The sequence below is a fragment of the Aphidius gifuensis genome, linkage group LG4 (assembly GCF_014905175.1).
Source record: "Aphidius gifuensis isolate YNYX2018 linkage group LG4, ASM1490517v1, whole genome shotgun sequence".
NCBI lineage: Eukaryota > Metazoa > Arthropoda > Insecta > Hymenoptera > Braconidae > Aphidius > Aphidius gifuensis.
The window spans coordinates 2,037,141-2,062,173 of record NC_057791.1 but is presented as its reverse complement, the minus strand read 5'-3'; the positions used below and the strand labels follow the sequence as shown (position 1 = coordinate 2,062,173).

The following is a 25,033-nucleotide window of genomic DNA, read 5'->3' as shown; positions in this document are numbered from 1 at the left end:
ATGAAGAATAACTGTACGATCGTTGAAAGAGTTGGGGTAAAAAAAAAGGGTAAATATATATATGATGATGATGATGAAAGTTAACCAACCAATGGTCGAAAATGCCACGCAATAACCAACGAAAATCCTCTTCATGACCGCTTTTGAAAGTCGTTTAAACTCCAATTGTATGCTACCTTCCGCTTTGCGAATTGTAAAATTTGTGTGTTGGTTTTAGAGAGATAGAGATAGAAACAATATGGATAAATGCCAAACGAATTGAGAGTACCATGAATTATGCATTAGCATTCAACGAATTACTTTGAATTGTACCAAATGATAATAATAACCATAAAAAAAAAAGTAAATATAATAATAATAATAATAATTCATTTGATGATAATCAAGTAACATAAATTTGTATATATAAAATTGTAACTCAAAATTACGATAATATGTCAATAAATTTATCAACATAACTGAACAAATATTAATTTATAAATTGATATTACTATTTTATATATATTTTAACAAATGTATTAATTTAAAATTTAGGTCAAAGGGTGTTTAAGTCAGTTTGATATAAAATAAAAAATAAAAAAAAAGCTTGAATTATATATTGTAAATAAAGTATCCATTGTATTTTTTTATTTTTTCATTTAGCTGATTGGTAAAATCCATCTGTACTTTTTTTTACATTTTATTTATAATGTAATAAAAAAAAATTAAAAATAAATTTATTTAATAATACTAAAAAAAAAACTTATTATTATATATTTAAATTTTTTTTATAAAAATATTCTAAATGTGTAGTACCATTGAAATAATTTACGAAAAAAAGGTCAAGTGAATTTTATAACTTGTTCTTTTTTTTTTTTTTTGTTTCAAGTAGAAAAAATAAAAAATTTATCTTTATTTTTTTCATATCGAGAAAAGAAAAAATAATAAAGATAAAAAAAAAAATATATATATATAGAGGTTGGATAAATTGAAGTAAAGTTTAAAGAAATTTTTTTCGGAAAAATAGAAAAAATTTTGTTGGGTAAAAATCACGACACTTGAAATTCTCGTGGTTGGCTTTCATATACTTGACTGAAGAAAGACCACCCACTACCACCCACCACTTTGAATCTCAAGAAAAGTACATAGACACACACATACATACATATAAAAAACACACAAATTTATCCATAAATACAACGACATTTACAGTGCATAGTTTGAATATTTTCTGTCTTTTTTTTAAACCACCATAAGCATCCCTCTCTGACTACCCTTCCAACAAACGTTATCTTCTTGTATGTTCACTTCACTTTGATATACGAGCAACGTTTGGAATTTTCATGTGAATTTTCTATACATATATATTTAAAGGTGTCTGTTCTGCTTGTCCATTCAGTCGAAAAGAATTCACAGCTTCCAAAAGATGACTTGAATAAATAATGTAAAGTTAAAAATTCTAAGGCTTTGATTCTTTTTGAAACAAAAAACTATATATTTCAAAATCAAAGAATGATTTTATTTTTTTTTTTTTTCCTCTCAATATATTTTTTTGTAATTTAAATTTTTTTTAAGGTTTTATATATATATATCAGTTGTATAAATTTTATATAAGTATATTGAATTTAAAGTTTTAAAAATTTATTGATTTTATTGTTGATAAAAAATAAAAAGAAATAAAAAAAAAATGAAAAACAATTTTAGAGGGTTAATAGTTTTCAAGATGTTTACTATGTGAACACTTGTGTATTTTTTTTTTTCATTTTTATATAGATAACAATATATACAATTTCATATGTTTACTTGTGCGAATGTATGTGGATTTGATTTTCTCTAGTATTCCCTTGCCGGCCACTGGTTGAATGTTATTTTCAGTGGTAAAGATTTAAAAAAAATTTTTTTTATACTTTTTAAAAAACAAATTTTATATAAAATAAATAATAATAAAAAATCATATACTTAAAATAAATCCAACTACTCATATTAAATAAAAGAAAAATTTTCTTTTTCAATAAATGAAAATTATTCAATTTTAAAAGCAAGAAAAAAATATAATATTTAATTTTATATTTTACTGACAATCAAACTTTTTTTTTTTTTTAATCAATTTTTTATAATTTAATTATAATTTTAATTTTTTTTCTACTCTGTACATGAAAGATAATAAAAAAAAATAAATTTTTCAAACGAGTTAACTATTTAATTATTAAATTTGTAATTAATAATAATAAAAAAAATATAATAATTAAATTAATTTTCTTTTATCTTTCAACTAAAATTGCTTTGTATATTTATTTTAAAATATATTTCAAAGGTTAATAAACTTTTGTTATAATTTAAAAATTAAAGTTTATATATGATTAAAAATTAAATCTCACCGACTACAATAAAATTCTAATAATAATAAATAACCTTTTTAAAATATCATCTATATTATGTATATCAAAAATTTATAATTCAATAAATTCCAAAAACTTTGTTAAAATATAAAATTAATATTAAATTTTAAACAATAAAATTCCAAATATAAATTATAATTTCAAAAGTAAATGTCACATTTAAATGGTATAAAAATATTTAATAATTAATATAATTAAATAAAATCAATTGAATTTAAAATTAAATATCGATTTTTAATAAACTAAATATCAACGATAATTTTTAATAATTTATTATCCATAAATATCGAATATATAAATATAAAATTATAATTTTTATTTGAAAAAAAATTCTATGATATTCATTATATTTAAGCTCATTTGTTGGCAAAAGAAACAAGGATATATTTACGTAAAGAAAAGAGCTATATATATAAAATGCAAGAAAATAGGTAGAGAAGATTTTCTCAGTGTAGAACAATTACAATTCTATTCAGTTTCGTCGGTATGTCAAGTTGTTAAAATATGACTTGCGCATCGGTGGAAATTCATGCTGCAAAGACCAGACAAAAAGGAAACATGCCAGCAAAGTACAGCAATTATACCAGGCAATTAACCCAAAGCTTTTACTTAAAAATAATTAGCAAATCTAATAAAACACATCATTTTTTTAATTTTTTTTTTCAATTTATCATTAAAATTTTTTTTAAAATGAATATTATATTTTTTTATAAATACCTTCAATGTATTATTTAAATATAAAAAAAAAAATAAAATAATAATTGAAAAACTATTTTATGAAAAAGCTAAAAAAAGTGTGAAATAGTTTTTAAAAAATTGATGGATTTTATATAGTGATATATAACAAATTACCCGACCGACTGAACTAGATTTCAATGACCTAAATTTTCACAATATTTGTATAACTATATATACTATGTAAAATAGTACATGAACATATTTTATGACTATGTATATTCTGATTATTATTTTTTCATGGTCATATTACTCAAGTACACTCTATTCCTTCCTTTCTTTTTTTTTTTGCGTCGTGTTTTTTTTCATTTCCTCTTTTTTTTTTATGTCTTAAAAATCAAGCTACTTAATAATCCTACCTAAATTTGCATATCTACCTCAAGATATATCCATTTCGACAATATGAGTAAAAATTATTAAAAGAAAAAAATTTTTTATTAAAAAAAAAAATTTATATATATAATAAAGTGACTTTTTTCTTTATGATTATAAATGAATTTTAAATTTTTTCATAAGTATAATTTAAAATTAACGATGATTGATGTTAAAAAATTGAAAAAAAAAAAAACTAAAATTTAATAAAGATAAATTGAAATAAATATTATTTGTAAATTTAAAAAATAAATATAATTGTTAAAAATTTATATCAAGACAATTGTAATGATATACATAAATAAATATATACAATGTAGAGAACATTGTATTGAGTTGGTACATTGAATAATTAAGCTCTGCCAAACAATTCAAATCAAATTGTCAAATGATTAAATGATTATACGTTGAGGATGTTGATTGGATGGTAGGTAGATGGTTGATTTTAACAGAGGAAGGAAAGAGCTTGCTTCCAATTTCATATAGCACCCTCAATTCTCATCTATATATAGATATATATTTTCAGTCAGTAAAATCCTTTCCCCATAACACACCAAAACCAGCCAACCATACACCACCACCACCACCACCACCAACAGCAGCAACTTCGATCGAGCCTTATTCAGCTTGTCCTGAGGGGATGTACAGATGGATAGAGACATAGACATCAACATCAGAGACACGGTTACGATGAGAGGTGATCATCGGATTACGATGCTTGCAACATGCTGCAGACAACGTCATTGCTAAAAGCTTACAAATAGTCATTTATTTTCGGCTCCTAGCCTCCGTAAAAAAGCTTGATTGTATATATATTCTTTTATTTAGGGGCTTATTTTATTGCTTATCGATAGAATTAAATTTAGTTAATGTAATCTCACTCTTTTTTTGAAAACAAAAAAATGACGGAGTAATATCGGAGAAAATTAGTTATAAACGTACAAATATCGGAGAATAACAAAGAAATATCGGAGTAATATCGGAGAAAATTAGTTATAAACGTACAAATATCGGAGAATAACAAAGAAATATCGGAGAGAAACAAAAAATATACGGAGAAAAGCAAAAAAATGACGGAGAAATATCGGAGAAATTTTTTTTCTAGGGATTAAAGCAACCAAACTATAGATTTTTATTATAAATGAAAAAAATGATAATTTGCAATTGTTATTATTAAAATATTATTAATTTCAATGTTATTAATATATAAATAAAACAATTTAACATTAAATGTCAAAAAAAATTGAAAAAAAAAGAATTGGTGCTCTCGTTATGGTCCGCGCTTGTTCACATGATAGCATCAAATTTACACATAAAATCATAATGACGTCTCGATTTTTACACAAAAAAAAAAAAAACCAAAAAAAAAAAAAAACCAAAAAAATTATAATTGAAAACACATCCTGCAGTTATTCGCCACAGAATAGAATTATTCTGTGGGTCTCAAAACTGGATGTATATGAAAAAGTTTTATTCTTTTTGAAAAAATAAAAAATACAAATAGTTCCGCAATGATCCTCGGAGACAACCGATGAGGTGAGCGGTAAAGTTTTGTATTTGTCCGAAAGGACGTAGTCTGGCGGCAAGGCTTGTGTAAAAACAAGTCTGGCTTACAAGGGCTAAAAGCATCGTTGCTATACCTTTTTACTCGGGGCTTTTCTCTTTTATTCTTTTACTATCGCTATTATCTACTATTTTTTTTTTTTATATCTATTTTTTTTCTTCTTTCTTGATTGTATCCATCATCATTATCATCAATAATAATAATACTATATTCAATCATAATTTATACAAATTTATTTTAAAAGTCTTTCATCGTAATACTTTGACAGATTTAAAATTTATTTTAAATTATAATTTTAAATAATTTAATTTAACTTTATTGTAAAAGATTTTTTAAATAACAATTATTTTCTGACTAATTTATGTAATAAAAATTTTATTAATTTTCGTAATTGTAATTTTAATTTTTGTCAGTAGAATATATCAAGCTTTAGTCATACATGAAAATAGTATTATTGAAAATTGGGTTAAAAAAAAAAAAATAATAATAAATAACATTTAAAATCTTTTACTGGAATTGAAATTTTAGTTAATCATAAATTTATTTATAAAAATTATTAATTATTATTATTATAAATAAATTTGAATTAGATTTATAAAAAAATTTAAAAAAAAAACAGGTCATTTTGGGTAAATAAAAAAATTTTTTTTTGATATCTAGATTTCGTGATGGCGTGGTAGATTTTTATATACACAATATTCTCGCAAAATACTCATTCATCATCAAGCACCTTCCGTTCGTGAGTAGAAAAATTAATATCAAAGAATAAAAAAAAAATATATAGATATAAATTAACCCAATTATTATTAACAGTAGTTTACTTTTTTCATTTTTTCATATACTCGTAATTGGTAAAAAAAAATAGAAAATTAAATAAACAATATTCTATTTATTTATTTAAACAGTAAACTAAAATTTAAAAAAAAAAAAAAATATTAATATTTATTATTAAAAACTTTTTAAAAAAAGTATTTTTAATTTATAACTTTAATTTTTTTTTATATTTTATTTTTTTTAAAATAATTGAATTTTTTATTTTTTTTTTTCAGCTCTCGAGTTTTATTACACTTGATGTAACTTTGTTCAGGCAATTTCAACCCTTTATATAAAACCACACACACACACATGCATATGTAAAAAAAAACATTGATATTAAATTGTAGAAAAAAAAAATTTGTCGAGTTTTTTAAGAGTTAATCAAAATTTAAAAAATTCATTTATATATAATTTTTATATATACTAATTTTTAAGTCCCATGATAAAAAAGAGACTTAAAAAAATAAAAAAATAAAAAAATAGATAATACAAAACAAAATTTAAATAAACCTTTTGACAAACAAAGAATATTTTGAACAAAAAAAAAGTTATAACTTGTAAAGATATACAAGAAAATGTACTTCAATTAAAGCATTGAAAAAAATAGAATAAAAAAATAACAAGGGTAATAAAAAATAAAAAATAAATAGAAAAAGAAAAAAATAATAATACAAGTATCAAAGAACTCGCGAGTATTGACTCTGTTTATTTTTCTCATCGTGAAACTCTCCTCTCTTCTCTGGGGAATATAATATGTAAAAGATGTGAAGAGATAAACTAACATACCTGGGGGCTTCAACAGACGTATACGCGTCCATCTTCAATATAAACCTTGATGTTAAATTTACTCTTTATTTTACATTCAAATAAACTCGATTTTCATTTAAATAAACACAAAAATATATACTCTCTCTATTTCCTTTTTTTTTTGTTATACAAATTTTTTCTATTAATGTTTGTAAATGTTTTTTTAAAAAGATAGAATTTAATTTAAGTCAATAATTTTTTTTGTTTTAATTTTGTAAAATCAACTTGCAATAAATCCTTTTTATTAAAAAAATATTTTAAACAATATTGTGTTTTAAGCTATTTTTATAACATTATTTATTTTGAAATATTATATATATTTGTTGTATAAAATATTAAAACATGAAAACTGTCAAAAATTTCATATAGATTTTTAGATTTTTTTTTTACCCTGTTGCAAGGGATCAAGGGAGGTTTGACGTATTTTTTTTACTTTACTTTAACTTTAACTTTACTTTACTTCACTTGACTCTCTCTACTTTACTTAGCCTTACTATTTTATTTTTTTTATTTCTGACAGTTTTTTGTGAATACCGTCCACTTTGCAATTCATTTGATTCAACTTGTCATGTCCAGAAAAATCAAATTTTTCTTCAACCTTTATAAAATTATTCAAAAAGTTATTTAAACTTTTATATTGTAATGTAATTTTTCAAGTCTGTCATTTACAACTTTTTATGAAAGAAAAAAAATGTATATATAAAATAAATAAATATTTTTAGCAATTGATTTTGATAAATATATATTTGTAATTGAGAAAAATAAAACCAATAGAATATTTGATTGAAAAAATAATAATTTAAAATATTTAGAATCAAATGAAAATTTATTCAAGTGAATTTTTCAGTTGAATTCATTTAAAAATGTTCATTTTTTTCATCAAAGTTCATCACTTGGGTAAAAAAAAAATACGATTAGCTATATATATATAAATAATTCTTTGAGTATATATAACGCTCGAGTTACGTTAATTCAATTTGAAACGCTCAATAAAAATGAACTATATTTTTTTTAAATAATATATTTAGATGAAGATATATAACAACAATGTTTGCATAATCATATATATAATCATAAGTTTGTTAAAGTGATTGGCAACAACTTTTTCATGGCACAATTTAACATAAATTTTTTTAAAACTTTTTTTTCTATATTTTTTTAAAATTGAATATTCAGTGTCATCAGCAGCTCTCTAACAATAAGTCATCTTGTTTACTTTCTTGTTCAATAATATTATCATTAAATAATGCCATTAAAAAATTTACATACACAAAATAAATATATTTATCATAAAAAAAATATAAATTCATTAGAAAAATAAAATTAAAAAAAGAAGTTATTTAATTTTTTTATTTCGAATTCAAAAAAAAATTATAATATCATTTCGAAATAATAGTAAAATATCAAAATAATATTACAATTATTTAAACAAAAAAACTGAATAATTTTTTTAGTTAAAAAAATATATTATCATATGGACAAATTGAATTTAAAAATAGCTATGAAAATTTTAAAAATAAATGAATGAATTTTTATTTTTTTTTTTTTTTGATAAATAAATATAAAAATGTTTACTCAACTTGATGAGATGATACAAAAAAAAATAAAAATTCATTAAAGAAATTGAAGAAGAATAATAAAAAAAAAAAAAAGGTTAATCCAGCTGAATATAAAGAGGTATTTCATTGATCCGCATGTGATCACAACTCAAGTGAATTTAACAATAAATTTTATAATCCATAATTCACACTAAATTTCTTTGATATTTTTCACTCATCAAATCTACTACCTACACAAATTTACTCATCCATTCATTTATTCAAAATACACATACAACACCTACATTTACAAATTACAAACCACCAAGATATACACGCGGGACTTTGTACGCAAAGCAACATAATCACCACCGGATATTTCCAGGCAAGTGCCTCTCATGTTGTCTCGATTTCACGCTGGATAAAGTTAACATAAACCAACTGCATATAATTAATCTCTCAAAATAATAATAAACCTAAAATTATCCTCTTTTTTCCATGTGTATTAAAACATTATTTTTTTTTTTTTAATATATATTTTACTCACCACCAGTGTTGATGGAAAAAATAAAAGTTACAAAAATCAGCACTACCACTGTCGGTCGTAGCATAGTTCATTTATTAATTAATAATTTTTTTCAAAATTATTATTTAAATAAAAAACATTTCATCATTCAGTCAGAAAAGATAATTTTTATTTTAAATTAATTTTAAATCCTCAAGAATCAATCACTTTTTCATAAAAATCACTTTTCATTTTGCAAAACAAAAAAAAAAAAAAAAACTCAATTACAGTTTTAAATTACAAGCTAATTTAAATTTATTATTAAATAAATTATTTTTTTATTTATTTATATGTAAATTAAAAAAAACCACGGGTATATTTATTTTTATATTATCAACGAACATAACTTTATGAAAGTCAAACGGACACTGAACGATAGTCACAAGTAACTCTAACGCGGGTAGACGCGCGCACCCATAACATCCCCTATTTTCATCCCTAAAAATTGTAAAAAAAAAAATTTTTTTTTTTTTTTTATACCAATTCGACCCTCTTTTGTAAGTACATACCTCTTGACAATGTATATATTTAGTGGCATATGTGTTGGAACTGTAGATTAAAGTGGTTAATATTTGTCATATATTGTAAAACATCATGTGACCAAATTTATAACCGCAAATTTTGAAATTAATTTGTATGGATAAATAAATTATCGCTTCGTTTGATTAATATAGAAAATTGAATTTTATTTTATTTTATTAATTAATAGATTGTAAATTTACTTTGATTAAATATATGTAAAATATTTGCTTTGCTATTTTACTTTTTGCAATTGATTTTTACAATTAATTTGTTGTAAAATTTAAAAGAATAAAAATGAATAATTAAATCCTGATATTTCATTGTAAAATATTCTATTAATGCTGTTGTCAATTAACTTTTATTTATAAATGTATATTAATTGACATTTACGAATTATAAAACCAGAAAAATAAAATGAATATAATTGTAAAATTTGATGTATTATTTAAAAAATATTGATTCAATGGTTTAAATTATAAATGTCCATTAAGCTTTTATTTTTTTTTTTTCTATTAAAAGTCAATCTTTTTTTTCTTTCAAGTGAATATTCATTGAGACACTTAACATTTGCATGAAAATAATTTTTTATATCCTGTCTCTTTGTAGATAAAATGTCAATAAAGAAATTATTTTTAACAAGAAGAAAATTTAAAAAAGTAAAAGGTCAAAAAATGTTCAGGACTATTTTGAGTTTACATAAATAATTTGTAATATTATTTTAAAATTTATATTGTTAAATGTGTCGACTTGAATGGCATGAATTTAATATTTATTATTAGCTTTTGAACTTACTGACCTGGGACAACGAAAAAAAAAAATAAAATCACATTATCTAATGACTAAAATATTTTGAATATAATATCAGCATTAGACTGATGAAATACCGAATTATTATTTATCAATTATTGATTAAAAATAAAATATATATTGATTAATGATAAAATTTAACTATCATAATTATTTAACAAAAAATATAATTAAAATAAATAAAATTCTTACCTTTTTTGTTGAAACGAGGATTCCAAGGTGTCCAAAAAATCCAATGAATTATCTCATGATTTTTCTGGAAACAAAAAAATGAAAAAATAATTATTATAAATTCATTCACTTTTTAACAAAAAAAATAATTTTTGTATTTTCCCCCCAAATGTAGTATTTAATTGAGATAAAGTATAGCTGCCAGTTAAAAGTTATTATTTATTTTTTTTTTTCGGTGATAAAAAAAAACCGTCAAAATTGGATATCACGAGTTAATGATCAATTAAATATTGACTCAATCTTATCGATATTATATCCACAATATTATGAATCACATCAAAATAATTCTTACTATTCAATTATTACACTTTTTTTTATAATTAATTTGCACTATAAAATTGATAAAAATCATTTCAGTGTTGAGTACCACAATAGTGGGAGGGAGAGAGATTTAAAACTAAAAGTAAATTGATATTTTGTTTTTTCTTTTAAATTATTAATTAATGCAATTAGTAAAAAATTAAGTAAATATAATTATTTTATATTCACACGTCAAGTTATTCAAAAATAAATAAAAGTTAATAAATCTAAAATAATATACTAAATATACTTAAAAATGCAAATTAAAATGCAATGTTATTATTTAAAAAAAAAAAAAAACAAGTAGTTTTACGTATTGTTATAAAAATAAAATAAAGTACTACAGTACTAAAATATTTTGAAGCATTCTTGAAATATTTTTAAAACATTAAAAAATACCAGACAAAAAAATATAAACTAAATGAAAAAAAAAAAATAAATAAAAAGATTAAATTTATAAATGAAAAGAAAAGAAAAAAAAATGAAAAATTCACTCATACGAAAAACTTCATTCATCTAAAACTCTTTTAAAACTCTGTAAAAAATAAAAAATAAAAAAATTTCAAAAAAACCAATAAAATTACCAAGATTAAAAAAAAAAAATACATATATAAATTTCTTTTGAAATTGTGGAAAAAAATAATCATCGAACCATCAAGAGAACAAGTTGAATAGTCACTATTATTTCAATAGAATAAATTCCAAATCTTTTTACCAAAAAACTTTTAAATAAAACAAAAAAATATAAAGCAAAAAAAAAAAATCAAACTGTAACAATATAATAATAATAATAACAAAATTTTTGCTAAAAAAAAAAAAAAATACAAAATAACACAATTTCCTAACAAAAAAAATTTATAATAAATAATGACAACTTGAAGTAAATTAATTTTGCTGATAAAATATTTAAAAATTCAATAAAAAAATTGATTTAAATTACATGAAAAGGGAAAGAGAACAAGGAGAGAGAGAGAGAGGATGAAAGGAGAGACAAATAATGTCCAAATGTAAATTTGTGTTTGTGCAAATTGTCGGATACTTGTCCAATGGAAATTATGCAACACCACCATCATTGTCACCACCACCACCACCACCACTGTTTCCATTATCACCAACAATCCAACGTCATGGGGTTTGTTCTAGAATAGAATTGGTGACACTTGAGTCTCACAAGTGCCTACGGATGTTAATGTTACTCTATGACTGTTATACACAATATACATATATATATATAAATCTGTATTGGCATGTACATAAATTCTTGACTAAATATTATCAGGGACATCTAATTATACATATTGTAAAGTTCAAAATCTCTTATCTAAATAAATAAATATATATACATGTATACAGTTGTTGAGTATGTTGATCCAACACTGCAATTGTTTCATCAACAAATGTCGGGATATCAACAGAATAGAGATACATCTCTTCCTTGTATTATCCATTTGGTCATGACACATGACACAACATGCATGATTATTCACAACCACAAAATTCAATTCAATTCAATTTTAAATTATTATTATTATTATCACATGAATATTATAAATTTTTAATTTAATTATTCTTGAATATTTAGGCTCAAGAAAATTTAAATAAATTAATATATTGATTATATAATTAATTAATTAATTAATTAGTAAATGAATATTCATTGTATATTTTTTTTATCTAAAATATATTTAAAGATTTTCAATCATTTTATTTTTGAGTGATTTGAAAAGTCTTGGTATTTTATATTGATGATTTTTTTTTTTTATTTTCTTTTGAGAATGGATGCTGGATATGACGATATAAGAGAAACTTTTTGTTAAGAATATTGTACTGGTGTATGTTCTGAAGTTGAAGGAAAAAAATTGAGAAAGTTTAAAAGAAAAAAATAAAATAAAAGAAATAATAATAATGATAAACAAACAGATAAAAGACAAGCTTGACAGTACAATTTATACAAAAGAATAATAAATGAAAAAAAAAAATTAAATTAATAAATTAGAAAATAAATTCAAAGATTTTCTTTTTTTTTTTTTTAATTGTTCTGATCAAAGTAATTAACTCCTATCAAACTCAGTTGTAAAATAAAAAAGAAATAAAAATAAAAAAAAAAAGTAGCATTTGAAATAAGTCTTGTATTGTATTTTTCTTATTTTATTTTATTATTTTTTTTTTTTCTATAAAATATATATCAAACGAGGATCCAATTTCCACCGACAGTTTTTTTTTAATTAGTTTGCCTCATTCCATTTAGTTATCCCTAATTTTATGCTCTTTAATTGCAAGCAGTACTAACGAAGGTACAAGTTTTCATTCAAACGATTAACATACTTGTCAATTGTTATTAAAGACTAACTTTATATTTTCATCAACCTGGATATAACAATGAAAATTTTCTATTGTTCGATAACAACTTAACTATATTTAAACTATCGAATTATCAAAGCTTGTAACTTGATTATTTTAACTTTTTTTTTCATTTATTTGTTTATTGTTTTTTTTTTTTTTTGTATAATTATGTATTATTATTTAATAAGTATTATATTAAAATATTATTTTAATTAATGTACAAAGTTTTTATTATATAGAATATTTCTTTTCACATTTCTGCACGTTAGTATTTTTCGGAGAAAAAAATTCTCTCATTTCTCCGCATGGATCAACATGAGAAAAAATCGGAGGAATCACGGAGAAATTCAAAGTCATCGCAAAAAAAATTCAGAAAAATATTTTTACAAAAGTTGTAGTGAAAAAAAAGTGCAAATACTGAATAACTAAACGTGACTACACCTTGACTACTTGTTACTACACCATGACTACACTCAGAATGACACCATGACTACACTAATGACACCATGACTACACCAATGATACCATGACTACACCAATGAATGATGGAGAAGTGTCTCTCTAAAAAAAATCATTCATACATGAAGTATGAATTTAAAAAAAATAAAAATAAAAAAGTCATGGTTCCTTACATGTACAAACCATTTATTTGATTGTCGTTGAATCCACAGTGCTTGAATATAATTCTTGGAATTTCTTTTTTGTCTTGAAGATAAATATTCATCATTGTTTTCCAATTAGTGTCTGTTAATAATCTTGTTATATTTCGTCTTGTATATTCCAGGAGATAATTTTTCAATGTTGTTGCATTAAAATATTCTGATAGATAAATATAAAGAACAAAAGTTAAGTGTCTCTCTCTTGATAAACATCAATACGTAAATATTCACTGATATCATTTTTCATATAATTTTTTGCATTTGAAAATTGAAATAAATATGCCAATAGAAGTATCCTTATTTTATTATGTAAACATTTTAATGCAAAAACATTGAAAAATTATCTCCTAGAATATACAAGACGAAATATAACAAGATTATTGACAGACACTAATTGGAAAACAAGGATGAATGTTTATCTTCAAGACAAAAAAGAAATTGCAAGAATGATATTTAAGCATTGTAGATTCAACGACTATCCAATTGATACTTTGGACTGGAACCACGACTTTTTATTTTCATTTTTTTTAATTTATACTTCATGTATGAATGATTTTTTTTATTAAATATTTTTTTTTCTTCTAATTGTAAATGTGTAATTTTAATTTCAATTTTTCTATTTGAAAATAATATTTTAATTTATTTGTTTGTATTTTTATTTTAAATGACTGCGAATTTTGTATTTTCCATTGTATTTTTTGTCTATTTTTTTTAAGTCCAAATTTAAAGAAATAACAAATTTAAAATTAATTTTTTTCTAAAATTGTATTTACCATTTTTCATAAATATATCTTATAATAATCTAATAATTTTTTTTTTAAATGTAAAATGATTTTTTTTTTGTGTCAATAAATTGAACAATCTAATTTAATAATAAATTTTATGTTTTAAATATTTTTTTATATCCAAAAATCCAAAAATTAAAATTAATATTATAGTCTAGACATTCCGAGTCATTTAATATTATCCATAAAATTTTTTCTCTATTTTTACTACTCAAGTTAATAATTTAAAAAAAAAAAACTCCGTAAAATATAAAATAAAAGTCAAGCTGTTCTTATCCAGATGGTATTATGGTGATTTGGCACTTATCAAATAGCCAGACAAAGCGACAGAAGTTGACGATATTAAAAATTAAAATAAAATTCAATATTAACTTGAATAACGATTTAAAATTCTTGTTTATATTCCCTTTTTATATTTTCCATAATTTCCATATTAATAAACTGTTACTTGAATAATTTTAATTATGAAATTTATAAATTATTTATCATTCTTTAATAACAATCAATAATTTATATTTTAAATATTTTATCTTCATAAATAAATAAATAAAATCCCTGTAGTATATTTAAATTCACTAGCAAAAAAAAAAACTGCCTACTCGTTGAAAAATTCTATTCTTTATTTTATTTTTTACGCTAGATTACTCAGCATTGCTGTGGGGGATTAACGACTTTGGTGTGCTGACCAATTTTATTGCAGTACGATCAACGAGGTGGAAATCAAAAATTCAACTAACTCAACAGCTTTAATTTTACTTTTTTTCTATTCAATTCAATCATCAGTAAAGTCTACATAACTATTAAATTGACTTGATAATATTCTACAATAATAAATACCTCTTTATTAAAATTAAAAAATTAAACTTTCTCAGAATAAAACGTTTGACAATATTGATCATCTTCATTAAAATTAAGATTAACTTGGACCTGATAGGAATTGGAATTTGTGTGATGATTAACAATCAAAAAAACTCCAATAAAAAAAAAATTAAATAAATGAAAAAAATATATATTAAATTACAAATGTATCGTTACAATTTGAACAAAAAAATAATATATAAAATTTCATTTTTTTTTTAAATTTTCAATAACAGTAGGAATATGTTTTAATAAATCATCTTTTGTCATTTTAAAATCACTATCAATCCATATTTTTTTTAATCCACTAATAACTTTACCCATAATTTTTGGATGTGTTAATTGTGTTTTAAGATCATTACCATTAATTGGAATTTTAGGTTGTTGCCAATTTTTAAATTCTTCAGCAAGTTCTGGCATTCCTTTGTATTTAAATATTTCAACAATATATTCACGTATATTTTGTACTTTTCCACTAGTTGTTAATACAATATACTGATATGGTTTTAATGGATCAGTTGTTATTTTTTGTTCTCTATGAACAATCATAAATATTGCAAGTTCACGATTATAAGATGACCAATGAAGTCTATTATGTAATTGCAATACATCATCTTCATTATTAAGTAATGATGATACCATTGTAACTGGATGTAATTTAATACCTTTTAATTTTGCATTATTACATTGTAATTTAAAATTTTCAATATTTGGATTATCTGGTAGTCCAATGTATTTACCAACACCACATTCCAACATTTTAATTGTCAATTCATCTCCAAATTTACCATCAAGTATTTTACTCCATTCACTCCATATACGTTCACCAGATACACGCTCAAGACCATTAACATTATCTTTAATAGCTTTTATTGTATCATCCTCATGATTATCAACAACATCAGATATTCTTCCATAAAACCGAAAGTATCTAGACACAAAAAAATCAATAATTATTCAAAAAATATTAACGAAATTAAATGCTTTTAATCAACAATAATTTACCTTAATATTCTTAGATAATCTTCACAAATACGAGTTGCAGCATCACCAACAAATGCAACACGTTTATTTTTTAAATCATCAAAACCATAAAAATAATCATAAACATTACCATCAAAATCTAAAAACATTGAATTTATTGTTAAATCTCTTCTATTTGCATCAAGTTTCCAATCAGTTGTAAATTCAATATCAGCATGTCTACCATCAGTTACAACATCAATTCTTAATGTTGTTACTTCAAAATTTTCTTTATCATTTATTCTAGCAGTTATTGTACCATGTTTTTCACCTTTTGTATTTAACATTCTTATTTCTTCATTATTAAACATTATTTTCATTTCATCTGGTGTTGCACTTGTTGCAAAATCAAGATCATGAGGTATTTTTTCCATTAATATATCACGTACAGCACCACCAGCAACACGTAACTCATAATTATTTTTTTTAAATAACTTTGTTAATATTTCTAATTCTGGAGTAAATATTGAACGAAATTCTGGACTATTTAATTTTGTTATCACTGGATTATCTCTTGATTTTGGCATTTTTTCTTGCATATTTTTTATTCTTTGCCACTTTAAATTATCTTTAACGTTTTTTATGCCTGTCTATAATAAAACATAAATTATTAAACAATTGAAAAATTTTTTTTAAAATTATATATTATAACCTCAAAAAAGAATCATGCTTAATAATTATAAAATAATAAATTTACCTGAGTTTGAAGTTGACGAGAAAATGATTTAATTGTTTTTACAATTAGGGGTATTATTAGCATGACTATTTTTAATTATTTATTAAATTTTTTGTCTTGTTAACAGCACTTGTATTAAAATTTAATAAATTACGACTTAGTAGTACATCATGCTGGAACATTGATAAATTATTTATTATATGCAATTATGCAATTACAATGCAGCTGTCAGCAACGTGGTTTCTCTGATCTCTTTCTCTCACTCTCCTTCTTTCGGCCATTTTTCTTTTACACATAATCCTGTTAAATTTCTACGTTATCGATCTCAATTTAAATTTGAATAAACCATCATAAAAATATATAATAATATTAAATATTTATACTTACCGGAGAAAAAATAAATAAAAAACTATTTTTTAACACGCACTAAATTTTTACACAACAAGTTATTAAGCGGTACAAAAAAAATTAAACATTTGCGCTTTAAGCAGCAAATTTTGATGACGCATTTAATAAAAAATTAACTAATTGAGGGGTTTTTTAGATACATATATCAAGGAGTTTTAAATAATATAAATATCAATTAGATCATTAAATAAACAATGAAACATATGAAATTATTAATTAAGTTGAATAAAATCCTACCTTTCTAGTGGATGTTCATCTTCCCATGCTGATCATCAAAGGATACTGCAATCCATGAAGACTAGAGAATGTGATGATTCAATCTGATGAACAGGTTCAATGATCATAGCCAAGCTAAAACTTGCACTACACTTTCACAAAACAATCACTACACTTTTCACTATAACTTTTTCACAAAAACACTTTTTAACATCACCTTTATATACCATCAATATCACCACTTTTATAACACTTATAACAGAAGAAATCTATCATAAAATTAACAGTTTATAAATTAGTTCAGTTTTGTTTATCTTTTTTCATGTTAACTGAATGAAATTGAATTGTTTTTAACACTTCATTTTGATTGTCTTATTGATAATAAACTATTTAATTTGTATAAATATATTTTTAAATAGTTTATTGATACTTGAAAATGATTTATCAAGCTCGACTCGACTACGACTCGACTAGATGATATGCCATGCATACTTTTTGGTAGAGGCAGGAGATTCTTGAAACTCTAGAGCAACACGTTGTTTTGTTGTGAACAACAACAGCTGCTTACCAAACTACACATGTATATGTTTACCCACAGTAATAGTACATTAGGCACAGCATTAAATCAATAACATCAACACACTGTGATTTTTTTTAGTAATAGAAATATTGAGTAATAGAAATTTGATGATAAAATCACATCAAATAACTCATGATGTGTTGGATTTCATTTAAACTTGACACTTGTTGAATTAAATTGCACATGCCAATGTAAATAATTGAGTAATAATTTTTCATTATCAAGGACTCATCATTGTTGAAGCATAAGCATATCATGTACTTGGTCTTCATGCTTTTTATTTTGTAGTGTACCAGTATTTGATGATTGTTAAATTGTCAAATAGTTTATAAACAATTTGATTAATTTTTAAAGCACTTCGTAACACAAACTTAGATCAACGATGTAACTAATTACACCGTTAACACTACAATCATTTGCTTGGTATTGTTCATGTTGTATTTTAGCATTCAAGCAGTCTTGATTGTTGTAAATATAGCAATTAGTCTCTTTTTTGCTTCATATATTCTCCTTTTTTTATTATGTCAATCTGATATTACATAATTTGATGCAACTGTAACAATAAATTATCAAATTATTATTGGATAAATACTTTCAATTATAAAAAAAGAAATAAATCAACTCACTAGACTCTAAAATGATCTTGGCACCAATGACAAACCAATTTAGTCATTTATTCAGTCCCATTTTTAATTAAGTTCTTGAATTAATTGCATAAGCACATCAAATATTTTAGCCACACTTGTTGTTATATATCTGTAAACAATAAAAATATAAAATAAACATTATGTTATAAATGTTTGTCAAATTGGAGTAATTATTATCAACAAAAAAAGAGTAAATGAAAGTGACATTATTAAATAAATAAATAAAAGATAATTAAACAAATAAATAAATAGTAAATTTATAAAAAATCGATAAATAAGCAATAATTAAACAAAACAACAATAAAAAATTAAGTTGTAAAGTCAATAAATTGATACTAAACACTGACAATAAAAACTGACAAAGACCTCAGACAATGGAAAATTAATATTGAAATACTTCACATTTTTTTGATTATTATTAATAAAAAAACGATTGTTATACACTAAGGATGCTACAACAATGCTATAAATAATAAAAATTTATAATTATTTATAAATAAATTAATAATATCTTTGTCTTTGTAAAAAATGACAACCTAACCTCAAATTGATAATTTTAATTTGTCAAAATTATTGATAAAAATTACGTAATTATGTTTGTTTATGCTCTAAATAATTAATAACAATGAAAAAACATAATATTTACATACCATTTGTCCATTATTTAACAAATTAATAGCTGCCTTTGTCAGCTTCAACGCCATTGACATGTCCATTATTATTGGTCAAAATTTACAAAACTTTACAATAATTTATATCACATTTTGTTCAGAATAGATTAATTAACCGATTTATTAACAATTTATAATTGTTTAACAATTATTATTGCAAAAATAAGTGTAAAAAGTCACGACACTGAACGACACAAGTTCTCTCTCTAACAAAGGCGCGGCCATTTTGGATTTCAGAAAAAATTTATCGCGCCATCTAGCTGAAAAATTACCGACTATTATTTGTCGATAAGTAGAAATTTGTAATTTAATTCAATTTAAAATAAATTAAAAATAAATTAAAAATAATATAATTAATTAATAATTATGAATAAATTATAATTTATTTATACTGAATTTAGTTATTATAATTACATTCAGTTAATTACATCTCAAATTATCATGTAATAATTATATATATAAAAAAAAAAATATTATAATATAAATAAACAAATGAATAATCAATAACAATTATTATTATTTTTTTTAAATGAGTAAAAATAATAATTATAGGTATACAATTAAGTATAATTATTAATTATTATTATTATTTGTTATTGTATATATGTCTAATAATTTAAGCCATTCTTTTTCAATTGTTTAAACTAATAATAAAAATGATAATACAAACGAAAGAATGAATAATTAAGGAATTTAATTTTATCGTGTGCAATATTCATTAGCTAATTTGCTTTTAATATAATTTATTAATTGTTATCGACAAAAATATAATTATAATTACACATAGATAATTATAATTTTTTTAAATACGTAAAAGCTTTTTAATTAAATTTAATTGAACTCCTTGTTAAAACAGCTATAAATACAATTTCCTTCAAACATTTATTTAAATGTGAAATTCTAAATCAACAAATAACATTAAACAAGGTAAGCCGCATTTAAATTATAATTATTTATTATTTAATTGTATTGAAGAAATAAAAAAATAAAAAAATTTTTCAAGATGAAAAACTTGTCGATGCTGGTGATGATACTTTTGGAGTTAAATTTGATATTTTTTGTCAATTCATTACCAGTAAATTATGAAAATCATACTGAAACGAATCGTATCAAGAGAGGATTTTTTGATGACTGTAGTGATAGAAAAGGATGCGATACAAAAAAAGGGATTTGTTGGGCAGGATGCATGGGTATCGCACATATGTGGTGCTACACAGGAAGAGAAGACCATATGGGCACACATTTAAATAAGTGTACTCAAGACGCTGATTGCAAATTATGTTCAATATGTTTTAATACTTGCTCGTGGAAAAAAGAACAAGAAGTTTCAGGAATATTTAAACCCGATCATTCAATAAAATATGCGTTAAATATTGGATAATATATAAATTTGTATATACAAAATTAACATACGAATATTAATAAAAATAATAATAATAATAAATATTTGTTATTGTATACGTGGCTAATAATTTAAGCCATTATTCTTTAATTATTTATAATAATAACAATACAAACGAAAGAATAAATAATTGCGTTATTTAATTTATCGTGTTCAATATTCATTAGCTAATTTGCTTTTAATATAATTTGTTAATTGTTATCGAAAAAAATATTATTATAATTATAATTTTTATTAAAATTCGTAAAAGCTTTTTAATTAAACTTCAAATTCAAATAGCTGTAAATAAATTTTTTTTCGAAGATTTATTCATGTAAAATTCTAAATATAAAAATAAAATTATTAATTGATAAAAAAATTAAACGCTAATCGAAATATTTCAAATAATTATAAATAAAAGTTTCTATTTCTACACATCTAGGGATATGTTGTTTTATTATTTTTCAAGACAGCTGATCATATAGTAACATTCACCAATTATTAAAAAGAGAAAGAGCCTGCATTTATTTCTAACAAATTAATAAAAAAAAAAAAAGCTCAAGTCCGACAACGTCATCCGTGTTTCCAGAGTCAATATACAATAATTACAAAATTAATTGTAATAATTGCATTAAATAAAACAAAGTGCCATCAGTATATACATCGTCAAACCGGAGTGAAATTAATTACTCTTTAAATTAATAACAAACGAAAAATAAAACGTGAGTGTTCTCGAGTTTGATTTGAGAAAATACAAAAAAAAAAATATAAAGATAAATAAATAAATATCTCAAATCCAGTCAATCGAATCGTGTTGTCCTTAATAAAAATATAATTATGCATAAAATATATTTAATTTCTTCTTAAAGTAATTTTCTTTTACAATATTTATTTAAAAAACAAAAAGTTAAATATTAAAAGTAAAATTCAAAAAAGGTTTTTCAATCGTAAAATAAATTCGATATGACATTATTTGCATGCAAAGTTGTTGTTTATATTTATTTATATTAATTTAAATAACAATTATCACAATAGACATATTTATAAATACTGATTATTGATTATAATAGAAAATTTAAAATGGCTGGTGATAATGACAAAAAGAAAAAAAAAAATATTACAGTTAAACAACAATGTTCTGTCTGTCACGTGTTATTAATAATAAATAAATAATATAAATTAATTATAAAAAAATAAAATCAAAATGAAAAATGTAAAATGGATGCTGATGATGATGATGTGTGTGTGGCGTCGGATGAATCACCACGTATCATTTCGGTCGTGATCGGTTCGTCTCGGTGGTCATCGGACATGACCAGGCTCGTTCTCTTTGATCAGGTTCGTGTTGACCTTGAGAATGTTTATATTTTTTAAATAATAATTTAAATGTAAATTCATTGACCCTGGCCAGGTCATCATCGTCGTATCATATTCATTATTTTAAATAAATTTTATAAAACATCAAATTGATCATTATTATAAAATTAGTTTAATTAATTTATGTTGTTGTTGTTGTTGTTGTTGTTGGTTTGAGGGTACGTGGTTATCGTGATGCACTTGCTCTCGGTGATGGTGCTCGTCGTCAATGAACAACCGGTCGTGTTCAAAACCCTCACCTTTATTTACTATAAATTGGATTGATCATTGACAGACAGAACAATCGGATATTTATTTAAAAAAAAAAAATATAATTAAATTACACGTATATCATGATGAAAAATGTGGTAAAATAATTGTGATTGTTTATTGGCTATGACTATTTAAAAAAAAAAAAAAGTTTGTTTTCTATTTTTTAGAATTTTTATTTTTATTTTTATTTATTTTATTTATTGAATAATATGCTGTTAAATAAATCGTGATAATGAAAATTAACGTCTTGCACTATAATCACAGGAGTGGATATTGGATTTAAAAAAAAAATAAATAAATAAAAAATAAAAGAAAAACACAAAACGCTGTTGTTATAACATCGCGATTGTTTTGGAGGATTAATTATTATTCAAGAAAGATAATCGGTATGTAAAAATATATTGTTGATTAATTTTTTTCTATAGAAAAAAATATTAATTAATTTGTTTATTTAATTAAAGCGATGTCACGATACGACGATGGTAGAAGACGTGGAAATACAACAAGTACCAGTAGCAGTTCAAGTAAAATGCGTATGGATACAGGTGTACAATCACGTGGATATGGTGAACGTGATAATTCGACAAGTAAACGTAAAGAGTTGGATAATGTTATGAGAAAAGCACGTGAATCACAATCAAGTTATTGGAATAAAAAATTACTTGAAGCTGAAGAACGTGATCCAAATCGTTGGCGTCATTCTGGTTATAAAGAATTATATGTTGGTGGAAGTGGTGGTGGACAAGGACAAGGACAAAGTAGTAGTAATGATACTGGACGTAATCATAATCCAAGAAGTCCACGTAGTCCAAGACCAAGATCACCACATTCACCAAAAACACGTAGTCCAAGAGGTGAACAAATACGTGAACGTACAAATATTAAAACACGTCCAGCACGTAGTCCAAGTAGTGGTAGTACATGTTCTGATAAATCATGTTCAGTATGTTCACCACGTGATAATAATAGATATCGTCGTACAACTGGAAATTCAAGATCACGTTCAAGATCAATTTTAACACCAGTTAGACAACGTCATACAAAAGAAACAATTGTATCAACAACAAATTCATCATCACGTCAAACAGCACAACATCGTACAAGACCAAGATCACCACCATTACCACCAATGCCAAGACCACGTTCACCACCTTTACGTGAAGCAGCATCATCATCATCATCACAACAACAACAGCATCATCAACATCATCATCAACAACAACAACAACAGCAACATTTATCAAGACAACAACATAAAGAATACAGAGCAATTAAAGAAAAAGAAGCTAAATTAAGACGTAAAGAAAGATCAGAAAGACAACATTCAAGGGTACCTGAGGATCCAAGAGTGCCTGATCCAATACCATTGGTATCGTACTTGAATTATTTATTATATTTAAAGCAACAATATGATATTATTTCAGATTAATTGTGTTAATTTAATAGGAATAAGTAAATTTAATTTTTTTTTTATTTTTTTTTGATATATTTTATATTTTGCTAGATGAGAAGACCAGTTAAAATTGAAAAAACAAGTAGTGGACATGGTAAAGTAGCAGCTGTATCACATCCAGTTGTTGAATCATCAGTTAGTGAAGATAGTGATAGTTCATCAAATGCATCACAAGTTGGTCCACCAAAAATGACTCTATCAGAAAGGTATATTTATTAATACTATATTTATTTAAATAATGAATAATTAATAATTAAAAATTTTCATAAATAGATTTGGTAAAATGGCACAATGGAGTGTTGATAGACGTGATATGGAAAATATGAGAATAACAAAAGATGGTGAAAATGCAATGAAAGTTGTTATTGAAGGTGAAGAAAGAATTGCTAGATTAGGATATGATTCACCACCACCAGGACATTATCCAGAATCATTAGCAGCACAAGGACCACGTGGTCTTGATTGTTGGGATGATGTACGTGTTAGATATGATTATTATAAAGCACGTGGTTATTTACGTGATTTAACACTTGATGATTATGTTAAATGGGAAGAATGGTGGTATAAATATCAAGAATGGCTTGAAGCTGAACGTTATTATGAACAATGGGCAACATCTGGTGGACGTCTTGGTGGAGGTGGTGGTAGAAAACGTCGTGGTAGACGTAACAATCCTAATCATTAATCATTTCATTATTGTTTTTATTCTATTTTTTCCTTATTTTTTTTTTCATATTATTTCATCAAGTTTATAATAACAATTACATTGATTAAATCATCATTTTAATTATTAATAATCAATTGATTATTATCATTATTTATCTTTAAATATATTTCTTTCCATAACTAATCATGCTTAGTTGTTAAATGAACAAAATTATAAAGTTTATTGTAAACGGTATTGTATATTAATTAATTAATTAATAAAAACAAAATAAATATATACTTAATGACAAAAATATAAAGGTTTAAGTTGGTTTATTTATTGTTAATTATTGTTATTTATTGGATTAATTATAGTAAAAAGTATATTGTTTATTTCTGTCATTAGAAATGTTTGTCGCCGACA

The 25,033-nt window shown here is 23.1% G+C and overlaps 3 protein-coding genes and 1 long non-coding RNA gene across 4 annotated transcripts in view; 1 reads left to right on the top strand and 3 right to left on the bottom strand.

Annotated features, from left to right (window-relative positions):
* The window catches only part of LOC122853700 (putative uncharacterized protein DDB_G0282133), a 35,638-nt gene extending 26,738 nt beyond the window's left edge, over positions 1-8,900 (bottom strand). Inside the window, exon 1 of the mRNA XM_044154117.1 lies at positions 8,758-8,900. Within this exon, the coding sequence (XP_044010052.1) occupies positions 8,758-8,821 (64 nt within the window). The 5' untranslated portion in view covers positions 8,822-8,900. The remainder of the gene's footprint in view (positions 1-8,757) is intronic.
* A 6,510-nt stretch (positions 8,901-15,410) lies between these two features.
* On the bottom strand, positions 15,411-17,212 carry LOC122854417 (CCA tRNA nucleotidyltransferase 1, mitochondrial). The gene is made up of 3 exons (XM_044155048.1): positions 17,001-17,212; positions 16,286-16,893; positions 15,411-16,211 (listed from the first exon to the last, which is right to left on the bottom strand). Exons 1-3 carry the CDS (start codon positions 17,061-17,063, stop codon positions 15,488-15,490), a joined length of 1,395 nt encoding a protein of 464 aa, XP_044010983.1. The 5' UTR covers positions 17,064-17,212; the 3' UTR covers positions 15,411-15,487.
* A 1,478-nt stretch (positions 17,213-18,690) lies between these two features.
* LOC122854423 lies at positions 18,691-19,713 on the bottom strand. Its single transcript, XR_006373960.1, has 3 exons — positions 19,481-19,713; positions 18,810-18,939; positions 18,691-18,736 (listed from the first exon to the last, which is right to left on the bottom strand). It is a non-coding gene; the product is annotated as an uncharacterized LOC122854423 (long non-coding RNA).
* A 1,703-nt stretch (positions 19,714-21,416) lies between these two features.
* On the top strand, positions 21,417-24,886 carry LOC122854415 (serine/arginine repetitive matrix protein 2). Its single transcript, XM_044155046.1, has 5 exons — positions 21,417-21,604; positions 22,776-22,897; positions 22,973-23,880; positions 24,016-24,170; positions 24,238-24,886. Exons 3-5 carry the CDS (start codon positions 22,975-22,977, stop codon positions 24,647-24,649), a joined length of 1,473 nt encoding a protein of 490 aa, XP_044010981.1. The 5' UTR covers positions 21,417-21,604; positions 22,776-22,897; positions 22,973-22,974; the 3' UTR covers positions 24,650-24,886.
* The last annotated feature ends 147 nt before the right edge of the window (positions 24,887-25,033 follow it).

Coding starts and splice junctions, on each gene's coding strand:
- LOC122854417 (XM_044155048.1), bottom strand. CDS start 17,063: ATGCTAATAATACCCCTAATTGTAAAAACAATTAAATCATTTTCTCGT. Junction 16,894..17,000: donor CTCGTCAACTTCAAACTCAG/GTAAATTTATTA, acceptor GTTTTATTATAG/ACAGGCATAAAAAACGTTAA. Junction 16,212..16,285: donor GATTATCTAAGAATATTAAG/GTAAATTATTGT, acceptor TTTTGTGTCTAG/ATACTTTCGGTTTTATGGAA.
- LOC122854415 (XM_044155046.1), top strand. CDS start 22,975: ATGTCACGATACGACGATGGTAGAAGACGTGGAAATACAACAAGTACC. Junction 23,881..24,015: donor TGCCTGATCCAATACCATTG/GTATCGTACTTG, acceptor ATATTTTGCTAG/ATGAGAAGACCAGTTAAAAT. Junction 24,171..24,237: donor AAAATGACTCTATCAGAAAG/GTATATTTATTA, acceptor TTTCATAAATAG/ATTTGGTAAAATGGCACAAT.